Source organism: Chrysemys picta, chromosome 12 (assembly GCF_011386835.1).
Source record: "Chrysemys picta bellii isolate R12L10 chromosome 12, ASM1138683v2, whole genome shotgun sequence".
Classification (NCBI taxonomy): domain Eukaryota; kingdom Metazoa; phylum Chordata; order Testudines; family Emydidae; genus Chrysemys; species Chrysemys picta.
The window spans coordinates 41,146,158-41,158,412 of NC_088802.1; the positions used below are offsets into that span (position 1 = coordinate 41,146,158).

At 47.2% G+C, this 12,255-nt stretch overlaps 1 protein-coding gene across 2 annotated transcripts in view; it reads left to right on the forward strand.

Annotated features, from left to right (window-relative positions):
• Positions 1-12,255, forward strand: part of ST6GALNAC1 (ST6 N-acetylgalactosaminide alpha-2,6-sialyltransferase 1) — a 27,892-nt gene continuing 15,637 nt past the window's right edge. Inside the window, exons 1-2 of one of the 2 annotated variants that reach the window (XM_005297543.4) lie at positions 1-253; positions 5,292-5,832. In XM_005297543.4, the coding sequence (XP_005297600.2) occupies positions 126-253; positions 5,292-5,832 (669 nt within the window). In that variant the 5' untranslated portion in view covers positions 1-125. Of the gene's footprint in view, positions 254-5,071; positions 5,200-5,291; positions 5,833-12,255 lie in introns of those variants that run through there. The other variant, XM_042841157.2, reaches the window with a different exon arrangement.

Sequence of the window (12,255 nt, forward strand, 5' to 3'; positions counted from 1 at the left end):
TTGGGACAGAGGGTGTGCACCTACTGGCCAGGGATATCTGAGGAGTGACACGGCCAGTTTGTTCATTGTGCAATACACCTGTAGCAGGGAAGGAGAACACCTCCAGTCCTGGCTAAAGCGAGACCATGCGATCTCTCCGGAGATTTGCTAAGGTGCCCCGGTTGATCTTCTGGCCCATTTTTGTGACAGTCTTTCTGTTCCTCGTTGTCTCTTTTAGCTCCTTCTTCGGCTTTGCAGAAAAATGTCTTCTCAGGTAAGAGATCCAGCTCCTTCTAAAACAAACTATCCATGTAGTGTACTCTCTCTAATCTCTCTAGCTCTAAGTGTGAAACTTTTTATATACTGGTGTGTGTGTGTGTGTGTGTGTGTGTGTGTGTGTGTGTGTGTGTGTACACCCACACCCAAAACCTTGCACTAGAAAGCAAGAAGCAAGATCTGGGTAATATCGGTACAAGAAAGATGGTACATTATGTAAATCATCACGTCTCTTGACTAAATATTAAATTAAAACATTATTTATATAAACAATACTGCAGATATTCCATTAATACAATTGTTATGTATGCATAAAATATATTTAAAGTTTTCTAAAACCTCTAATTCAGGGCTTGTCTAATTTAGGGAAATTTGCATCAAAGCAAACCCTTAATGCAAACGCTTTGCACTAGTGCAAAGTAGGGAATCAATATACAGGTAGTGCAAATTTCCTTAACCGAAATAAGCACTCAGACTACATTTCAAGGGCTAAAATACCATCCAAGCCAACTCTGCCACTCTCCAAATTCAATTATTTTAGGGAGCCAGGGAAAGAAACCTACCTCTGAGCAGAATGAGATACAAAGAGCCCCGTCAGGTGTGGGGCAGCTGAATCATCACGCTTGCTCGGCAATCTGAGTTGATTTGGAGTTTGAGCCAAAATTATACTGGTAATCTCAAACAAACAAACAAACAAAGGAAAGTCGGACTCGGAATCAGGGCATTCATATAATGCAGATAATAACATTATAGAAAGCAACCCAGCAGTACAGTCGTGGGATCCTTCCCAAAGGAACTGTTCCATGCAGTTTAACCCACCAAGATCTGTCCTCACTGAGAAAGTCAAGAGGTATTGGGTTGAGTTCAATGACTGGGGCCAGGACGTTTGTTCAGTATAACCTAAGGTGTGAATTTAAACTGACCTCCATGTGGACACTCTTATTCCAGAGTAGGTGTGGCTTTTTTTGGTTTAGCTCAGGGGTCGGCAACCTCTGGCAGGCAGCTCGCCAGGGTAAGCACCCTGGCGGGCCGGGCTAGTTTGTTTACCTGCCACGTCAGCAGGTTCGGCCGATCACGGCTCCCACTGACCGCGGTTCGCCGTCCCAGGCCAATGGGGGCTGCGGGAAGCTGTGCGGGCGAGGTATGTGCTGGCCGCGGCTTCCCGCCGCCCCCATTGGCCTGGGACGGCAAACCACGGCCAGTGGGAGCCATGATCGGCCGAACCTGCCGACGTGGCAGGTAAACAAACTGGCCCGGCCCACCAGGGTGCTTACCCTGGCGAGCTGTGTGCCAGAGGTTGCCAACCCCTGGTTTAGCTTAAACCCCATAAGCAATATAAATAAAAGTGTGTGCAGGGGGTTGTTGGAACAACAGTATCCTCACGGGGGTTATACTGGTAAAATTATATCGATTTCAGTTCACACCTTAGTTTATACCAAAGAACTTTCCTATGGGGACAAGGCCTGTCTGTCCTTTCGAAAGCATGCAGACAACAGTGAATTTTCTCAAGAAAAACCTAAACATTTTGGCTCTGTTTTTTTGGCTGGGGATCACCCCAGCCTCCATTACTGCAGGTGGAAATAATGGCACTTCCAGCTGCATCCATTTAAAGACCTAATTACCTGGTTGTATCTGTAAATCAGGCAATGGGACTTCCAAACGGATGTAATTACGCTCACACTGTATTGGAGGCTATTTCTGAAAATGTTGGCATTTTATACAGTGTATTTCAAAATGTAACAACTCTAAAAAATGTAACCGCTCTAAAATTCCCGGGGACTTGCTGATGTGTCCCTTTGCCTGTTGCATGTCAAATGACGCATGTATGAAGCCATTGGATTGACGAGCCAAAAGACAGAAGCACTCTGCACTAGTATGTGACATACGACCCAGGTAGTTATTACCTCTATACAGTAGAGCCGCATGGAACAATGTTTCCTTAAAACCAATATATTTTTAAAAGCAAGTGTCAGTGTATAGTTTGCAAATCCCATGTCCGTAGTCAAATCCCCTGTCTTGCACCAGTGCAGAGATCAATGGATCAGGGCCCTGCACAGATGTTGTGGAGGCTTCCTGCATAGCCTCTCCATGACACGACACCCCACATGGACCACTACCATGGTAACTTAGCTTTCTGAGCCTGGTAGTCCTGCATTTGGGGTTAGGGTTGGGTGGGGGTGGGGGGCAGGATTAGCCCCATTTTATCTTCCATTTCAGGAGCGCAAAGCACTTTGCAAACATGTTGCAAAAATCTGGGATGGTCAAAAAACAGAATGTAGTTTTTGTTTCGTTTGTTGGTTTTCATGTTTACTTTTCATTTGTCCAACAACAACAAAAATGTTTTGGCTTTTCAAGGGTTTTTAAGGATCTCCGGGGAGGAGGGGGTTTTAGAGAAAGTGTGTGAGGGGGGGAGGACCCTCCCTTTTTTTCCACTTAAAAGGGGGTGGGGACTAAAAATATGTGAGAAAGTAACACTGTAACAGTGACAAGTATCAGGGGGTAGCCGTGTTAGTCTGTATCTATAAAAACAACAAGGAGTCTGGTGGCACCTTAAAGACTAACAGATTTATTTGGGCATAAGCTTTTGTGAGTAAAAACTTCACTTCTTCGGATGCATAGAGTGAAAGTTACAGATGCAGGCATTATATACTGACACATGGAGAGCAGGGAGTTACTTCGCAAGTGGAGAACCAGTGTTGACAGGGCCAATTCAATCAGGGTGGATGTAGTCCACTCCCAATAATAGATGAGGAGGTGTCAATTCCAGGAGAGGAAAAGCTGCTTCTGTAATGAGCCAGCCACTCCCAGTCCCTATTCAAGCCCAGATTAATGGTGTTGAATTTGCATTTGCAAATTGCGAATTTGCATTTATGCCCTTCGTTAATCAGCATCAGGAACTGTAGGTCTTGAACTCTGCGCCACAGGACTCTTAGGAGCTAGTAAGTTCCAACCTGCCACCCAGGGACTTGCTAACAGGAGCTAGGGCAAAAGCTGAACCCTGACAGAGGACTCCAGTCCTGGAACTTGATTGGCAGAATGCTGGAGGTCCTGATTGGTCCACAGGGGGCTACAGGTAGAGTGTTTGTCCAGCACAGAAACAGGAAGTTGTCCATGCAGCTGAGAGTCACCCTGTTCTGGAATGGGTGCCTCTTGCTCCTGCTTCCCTGGCTTGGCTTCGTGGCATTCTGACACGGCTTGACTCCTGGTGTCCGACTTGTGGTTCCGATCACAGTTTGCCTCCTGCCTCTGACCCCCTGGTATCCTGACCCGGCCTGACTCTGGTTACAGATTCCTGGTTCTGCTCTCAACTTTGTCTCCTGCTTCTGATATCTCAGTATCCTGACCTGACCAACTGTTGACTCCTGTCTCGTGACTGTGGAGCCTGGCTCTGACCACTAGGTCTGGCTGCCCACGAGCCAGCTGTGACAGTCAGCCTGGAGTGAAACTGGAACTGTGGGAAGAGGCAGAACTATTCTATTGAGCCTGCAGCCTTGAAGCCCATTTATGTGAAAGATGAAGCTTTGTGACTTTCAGGCTGCTTTGCCCCATTGCTTGCAGGTGGTTTTAGGCCCCTTGTATGGCAGGTCCATCCAGCTGCTGCCATTCCCTGCCCTGGGCTAGCGCAGCATTTACAGTACATATGCACGATGGATTTTCACATGTAATCCCCAAACGGCAGGATTTGGTGCTGTGTCTTTACCCCTTTTATTGGCCTTCTGCTGTGCTGCTGTTGCCCACGAATGCTCCATTGAGCTCACTGGAAGGCTGGGATGTACCTGGTCACATTGGGACTGATCGTTAGAGCCCTGCAAATCTGCGGATATCCGCTTCATATCTGTGGATATCTGCTTCCAAGTAACTTGTTTGTGGTTCGCATGCGAATATAAATTTTGGAACCATGCAGGGCTCTACTGATGATTCTCCTTAAAACAAGCATTTATCAGTGCTCTGTACCAGCTCAGTAGAGGTCCCTAGTCACTGCAAGGAAGGGGCAGTCAGTGTTCTCTGACTCGGACTGCGGTACGTTCCATACTTTGGAAATGCAGACTGCATAGAAAGTGCCATTTCCGCTACAGAAACAAATCCTACCTCATTCCGACCTTACCTTGCTCTAATCACTTCCTGGTGTCCCTGATTTTGGCTCTGGGTCGCACATGGGGCTTGATCCTGCCAGGTGTTGAGCACAATCCCCTTCTATTGACTTCAGTATGAGTAGGGGACACCCAGCATCTCAGAATTGTGCCCTAGTTTCCCCCATTTGCACCTTGTTAGGTTAAGCGGTATGTAGCTGGTATCCCTGCAGCCTGCACAGAAGTTTTTCTAGACATCAGATGACTCTTCCCAACATCATGCTTGTTATTCTAACTGTTGAAAAGCAGCAGTGCCCACAGTATACTCCATGAATGCCAAATCTGGACCAGGTGTCAGACCCATTCTGGCTGGGAACTGTGAAGTGCATCAACATTACTCAGCGAGAATGCAAGCTGGAGAGCAAGGGGGCTACAGGTAGAGTGTTTGTCCAGTATCCTGAATAAAGGTTCTGCTCTGTTTACTACACCATAGTCCTGTCTCTTTCATGTGGGATGCGGCACTGTCCTGGGATGATTGCTATGGATTGTGCCTAGCTGCAAATAGGTTCCTCCCTGCCCCTACATTGATTTCCAGCTACCGCTGGTCATGAATATTTCAAAAACCATCTGTATAATAGTCTGAATTACGTCTGATTTATTACATGGGTGGAGGGGGGCAAATCACATGATTCATGTCTGATGGGTCCAAGGTGCTGAATATCCATTTTATGGCTAAATCATAAACCAGTTCAGGCAGGTCTCCTTTGAGCAACGCATAATGACAATTCCCTGCAGAAACTCAGTGAAGGTTACAAAAGTGGAGCCCTAGAGAGGGTAACTGCTGTACTCAGTAGGTTCATAAAACGTTTGGAGGGTAAGAGCTGTTAATGTGGTAAAGGGGATGGAGGGGGTGTCATTCGGCTGAAGTACATGTGGTGTATTTGCCTTTCTTTTTATTACATTTAGGCCAGTCATTTATTTGCAAGATACCAAAGAAACGGTCATCCAACAGAACAAGCTCCACACTGTGCCCGTTGAAGGGGATTCCTCGAGCCAGCGAAATGTGATACTGGACACAGACAGCAATAGGCCGGCGCAAGATATGGTTAAGAGAATGGCAGCAGATGAAGGAGAGGCCATGGAGGAGCAAGCAGAGGATAAGAATGTAATATCAGCATCCAACAAGATGCAAACCCAGGCTAAGAGTGCCTTACCAGCACCCAAGGGGAAGGAAGCCAATGCAAAGACCATATACCAAGACCAAGCAAAACCAAAACCAAAGAAGGCCCCTGTGTCAACTAAGCTCAGTGCTCTGAGACCCTCTACAAAAGGCAAGGTTCATCCCAGCCTCCCGGTGCGGAATGTGGCCGCTCCCACAATGCAGAATGCCACGACTCAGGCTCCTCCAGTGACAGAAAAGAGAAAGCTGAGGATTGCCGACTTCAAGTCCGAGCCTCAGTGGGATTTTGAGGACCGCTATCTCTTGGACAGTTCATCCTCTCAGTCAGTAAGTGATTACTATGTGTTCTGGCCATGTATACAGCTGGACGGTCTCCTATAAATCTACCTCCTTGTTAGCCTCCACATTAGTTTTTCCAAGTCACATATTTTCAGGGATTTCTTGATTAGCCTCTGGCATGGACAGGTAGCTGCATGCACAGGAGATGCCCTGAGCGCAAATGAAGGAGGCATGTGTGGATTGTAAGGCAGGGCAGAATTTGGCCTTTCATTCAAAACAATAGAGTTTAATATATAACTACTGAGAGGAAGCAGAGTTCACCTTAATACACCTTGCCCAGCCCAACCCTGGGATTAGCCTCTGACACAGGCCAATTGTACATATTTAGGAGGGACAGTCCTTATTTTTCTGCAAAAAAAAAAAAAAAAATCCTTCCCCCCTCCCTCTTCTATCCCACCAGAAATAAATCCCTCTGCCCCAGTGTACTGCCTGGTGGATCCCTGTTTGACCACCCATTAATAAGCTTGAAATAGTGGCATCTTTGTGTCTGGGGGCATAGTCCAAATCATAAAGAAGCATCGAGTAGGTCTCCCAGCAGGGAATGAAAGGGAATATTTGCATTTTTAGAAGGAATATGGGATGAGGTAGACTCAGAGCCTATTTGTATTTGTGTATAGTTTTTTTCCCAGCGAGTAATTATTGGGCTCAAACACTAGCTCATCTGGTCTTCTTGCCACATTTCAGATCTTGGTGTGTGGAAAGATCATGAGAAGATCAGATCTTGTCATTTCAGCCCCATAAATGGCTTCCTGAGGCAAATCAATAAAGCCCATGAGAAACATAAACCCAAATGCCAAGTTTTCAGGGTTTATTCTGGAGTCTACAGAACGTGAAGGCAGCTAGGTGTTTCTCCCATATCCAGACTGGCAACATCAAAGACTTTTACCTTTCATTTCTGCTTCTCCACCCCCTCCCTTCCCCGGTCACACTCATGTTTTCTGCATCTCTCAGGTCCTGCCAGCTCATAACAAATATGCAGAGAACTCTCACAGGGTGAACCATGAGGGAGTTGAATTCAGAACCTTTCCCCTGCCAATCCTCGCCAAGCTCAGTGCCCTGGCAGAGAAAGCACTTAAAGGAGCCGTGACTGTCACTCTCTGGTATCTCATCAGATGTCTCCCTCCCCAGGGCTGTAATTACTTTGGAGAAGGCGGAGATTAACTTTTATCATCCACACTTGGAATTATTGATGACTGTGGTGAGAAGAATGGAAATATTAATGACCACAAGAGTGGGATGGGGTGTCATGTAGAGCTGAGTTAATTTCCCCCCTCCCCCAAAAAATGCAATTTCAGGGTGACTGAAACCATTCCCCAAGTCCGGTGAAATGCAGCAACCAGTTTCATCTAAATAAATAATTAAACGAATTTAAAAAAAAAAGTCAAAATGGTTTTTGTTTTGAAATTTAGGGAGTTTTGTTTTAAAATCTTTGAAAGGAGGTAAAAAGAACAACCCAAACCCTAACTAAATGAAAAACTGGGGGGAAAAAATCATTTTGGGCTGAATTTTGTTTTGGAAAGAAAACAGAAATTTCAGTTTTTGTGCCACCTGGAACTATGTTTTGTTCAGTTGGACACCCCTATTAGAACCATGTGTTGTATCCATCTGTACTTTTTCTTGCAGTGAAGTCAGTGACCGTGCCAAACAGGAGAGGTAAGAGAATGGCTGGGTTTTAGCACTTACATATTTACCTTGTGGTTTAAAGAGCAACAGTGATTCATAACTACTCCAGATACTATTATATTATATGATCCCGTTTCAGTTCAGTCCCTTCTAGCAATGAAGTGGTGATAGCCATCACAATACAAATAAGATGTCTGTGTATTGAGTCACAAAGAAAGAAACAGCAACACCCGAGGATGTGAGAACTCTTCCAATTCATCTTGAAGGGGTGCTAAATGTGAAGCTAAGGCCTGGTCTACACTGGGGGCGGGAGGGGGTGTGTGTGTGATCAATCTAAGATACACAACTTCAGCTATGAGAATAGCATAGCTGAAGTCAACGTATCTTAGGCTGGGTCTACACTACCCGCCTGAATCGGCGGGTAGAAATCGACCTCTCGGGGATCGATCCCTGAATCAACGCTCTTACTCCACCAGCAGAGGTGGGAGTAAGCGCCGTCGACGGGAAGCCGTGGAGGTCGATTTTGCCGCCGTCCTCACAGCAGGGTAAGTCGGCTGCGATACGTCGAATTCAGCTACGCTATTCACATAGCTGAATTTGCGTATCTTAAATCGACTCCCCCCTGTAGTGTAGATGTAGCCTTAGATTGACTTACTTCGCATCCTCGCAGCGCAGGATCGACGGCCGCCGCTCCCCCGTTGACTCCGCTTCCGCCTCTCGCAGCGGTGGAGTTCTGGAGTCGATGGGGAGCACGTTCAGAGATCGATCACTACCCGCCGATCCGGCGGGTAACGTAGACGTACCCTCAGTTATTATGTCAGTGTTAACTCATGCTATGTCTACACTGTGCACCTTACAGCAACACAACTGTGCTGCTACAGCTGTGCTGCTGTAAGGTATGCAGTGTAGCCTCTCTTTGTCGGCAGGATGGAGAGCGCTCTCCTGCCGACAAAATAAAGCCACCCCCAATGAGGGATGGTAGCTTTGTCAGCGGGAGAGTGTCTCACGCCAACACAGTGCTGTCCACACCGGCGCTTTTCATCAGTAAACCTATTGTCGGTCAGGGGTGTGAAAAAACACCCCCCCCCCCCGAATGACTAAACTTTTTGCGCTGAAAGTGGCAGTGTCGACACAGCCATGTCTACACTGCACTTTCGTTGGTAAAACTTTTGTCGGTCAGGGGTGTGTTTAAGAAAGTCGGCACCTAGGAGTAAGGGTGAGAGAAACAAAAGGTTACACATAAAGTCATAGAGACTAAACTTAACAGGCTAATCTCCTGTCTAAAGAAGTCTTATCTCGCCCAAAGTCTCCTGCTATGTTTCCAACCAAATCTGCTTGTGATCCCATTTTCATGAATGTAAATGCACTGCCCATTTACTTCCTAGGTGCAGGATGCTGGGGTGTCTTTTTTTGTTCCCCAAATATAGTCCAGCAAACCTTTGAAGTGTATCTCCATATAAGGTTCTCTTCTCCCACTGTATTTTTCTACCTGTTAGTTTCTTTCTGAAATTCTTACAATCTTTCATCGGCATTCAGCATAAACAGGTGACAGGAGACCCACTGTGAATGAGACAATACGTAATTTACTTTTCCACAGCGCACCCAGTCAGTAAACATCCCTTGTCTGACAAAAAGCCTATTTGTCAGCTCTGCCTTGATCCAGACTTTAAAACATATTTTCAGTATATGTACATAACTCCAATAGTATGTGTACATACATTTCACAATGCTATGAATGACCAGTAAGAACTCCCATGACATTCTTTGGTGACCCAGAATGTACACACCCAGAATCACGATATTCCTGTAACCCGCCTTGCCAGTTGTCATTAAGGGGTTTTTGGGTCACAAATGGATCCCCAAATGAATGTATTAACTTTGTCCCCATAGAAATCACGTTGCCCACTGCTCCAATGCAGCTATCTCTGGGGTGGAGAGCAGTGGCTGGCAGACCAGCACAAAGTGACACTGGGTGTCAGTTTAAGACAGGAAGTTAAGGACACCTTATTCAGCTAAAACTACACAAAATTTCGCTAGGCAGAACTTAATTGCTCGCGTTGGATTTTGGCCAGCACATGGGGGATGAGGCTCCCAGAGTCTTACAAAAAGTGGCAGGGGATATTTAATGAACACATATGTCAGGACCTCATGTTTTAGATTTCACCCAAAATATGACCCATCATTCAGCCCCTAAGGGTGCAAAGGTTCTGATAGTGAGTCTCAGGGGAGAAGCAGCGCTTGTTACTGATTCACCATCTCCTGCACATCTTGCTTCACTGGGTTTTCCCCTAGAAATCATCCACCCACCTATTGTGCCACGCTGTCTCTGTGTGAATTTAGGAGCTTGTGACAAGCTCTAAGCCTGGAGCAGTGTCATGCAGCTGCCGGCAGAGAAGGAATGACCTGAGTCACTAGAGACCAAACCGCCCAAGTTAAATAACGCTTTGCTGTTGATACGGTATTTGCATGGATAACAATAGACATGCAGGAACATCCTGCACTGTTCTCTACACTGCACTCATTTAAAAAAAAAAAGGGAAATAGAATTAGGTGTGTTCCCATTAGTGTAATAGACGAGTGTCACACGATAACCGCAAAAGAGGAGACTGGCAGCACTTGCGCGCACAGCGCAGTTTCCTCTGTTGGCGAAGCAGCGTTGTGTGGGGCTTTGCCCTCCGTCCTTCCTGCTTCGCCATTGCTGGGCTCAGAGAGTTGTAGATGCCTTCCAGGCCTCTGCCAGACCATTCATCTTCATTTGCAGCTTTCAAAGCTATTCAGGAAATCCACCTGTGCCCAAAGGCAGCTAGTACCTGGAACCTGGTGTAATCCACGCACCTTCTGCGGGTGGTGTTGTGTCCCCTCTAGTGGCACCGAGACTATTTAGCGAGAGAGATAAAATGACTCTGCTCTAGAGCCTTTGCTAAGAGCCAGTTGGCTTTTAGCTCATGCAGTAGAGGCCAATGCTTTAAGCTCCCCGAGGCCCCAGGTTTGATCCCGCCACCGACAAGTGGGGTCTGTCGGTGTTACGCTGGCACACACTGTGGCTGTCCCCATTGCCTTTGGTATGCACCAGGCTGGATTCTGATCTCAGTGGAAGGCAGTGGTGTTTCTCAGAATGTACAGCTGAAATCAATGGGAGCTGTGGGTGCTTAGCACCACTGAAAGTCCAGCCCGTACTGGTCCAATGCCTCTGTTTCCCCACCTGTAACATGGCTTAATACTCACCTAGCTCAAGAAGAAGAAGGCTCTTGTGATTATAGCAGTCAAATGGGGGTAGGGTTCAGGAGCCCTGGGTTCTATACCTAGCTTTGCCACAGATTTTCAGTGTAACCTTGGGCAAGTCACTTCACCTCTCTTTCTCATCTGTAAAATGGGGATAATAATTCTTCCTTTCTCCCGCTCTTGGCTATCTTGACTAGTTAATTGTAAGCTCTTTGGGGGCAGGGGTTGCCTGACTGTGTGTTAGCAGCACTGATCTCTAGGTACTACTGTAATGCCAACTGACCCCGGTCGTCGCCAGGCAGGATTGAACCGAGGACTTCTGGAACATAGTGCATGAGCCTCTACTGCATGAGCTAAAAGCCAACTGGTTGTTAGCTAAGGCTGTAGAACAGACTCATTTTCTCTCTCTCTCGCTAAGTGGTCTCGGTGCTACTAGATGGGACAGAACCCCACACTCAAGAGGTGTGTGGGTTACACTACCTTAATACAAATAACAATAACTCACATCAGTGGGGTGAGGCCACAGGGCTAGTGAAATTGTCTGAGGAGCCTTGGACAGTAGATGCTGTCAGCGTGCAGAAGCAGGGATGAAAATCTCACAGATACAGAACTATCTGGGCAGCCGCCCAATGATGTGATGCTTGAGTAACAGACTCACATTCTGTGTGGACAGGCCACAGAAGGGAACGTGTAACTCCAGCCAACCCATGGATTAGACTCAACACATCCCCTTTGTGGTTTGTTGACCTACCACTGCGTGCCAGCGGTGGGAGTCTCAGGGATTCTAAGGCAACTGGCTGTGAGCATCTGTGAGCTTTCCAAATAACGCCTGCAGCATTCACAATCAAGAATATGTCACAATGATTTCCCTAAAAAGAACAGGAGTACTTGTGGCACCTTAGAGACTAACAAATGTACTTGAGCATAAGCTTTCGTGGGCTAAAACCCACTTCATCGGATGCATGCAGTGGAAAATACAGTAGGAATATATATATATATATATATATTGTAGCAGGGTGGACACCTGCTCAGGCCTGGAAGGGCCTGAGATAGCCTAGGAAGCAGGCATTGTGAAGGCTGAGCTGACTGAGGGAAGTGGCTGCAGCTGGGGCAATGTCCCAAACAGACTCAGCAGGCCCTATAAAGGCAGGGAGCCAGGCACTCAGGCTACAGTTTCTCTCTGTGTTCAGGGAGAGAAGGGCCTGGCTGCAGAGAGCTAGACATAGGGTACCTGTAGTGGAGCAGGGCTGGGGAGCTCCAGCCTGGAAAGCCCCAGGCTGTGGCCTAGTATTAGGCCAATGGGTACTGGGGGTTGCAGAGAGCAGCCCAGGACTAGGCCAAGGCAGCAGGTCCAAACCCCCCTTGCCAGTGATGAGTGGCCTATACTGCAGTCTGCCCCAGGGAGTGGGGGCTAGTTGGTGACTGGCAGTGGCCTAGTGCTGAGGCAAGGTTGGGATAGTGGGTGGGGTTTCCCCAGGGAGGGGAGACCCAGATCTGTGGGGTACTGCCAGCGGGCAGCATCCCAGTAATAGGGGCACTGGGTCCTGGGAGGGACACAGGGGCCAG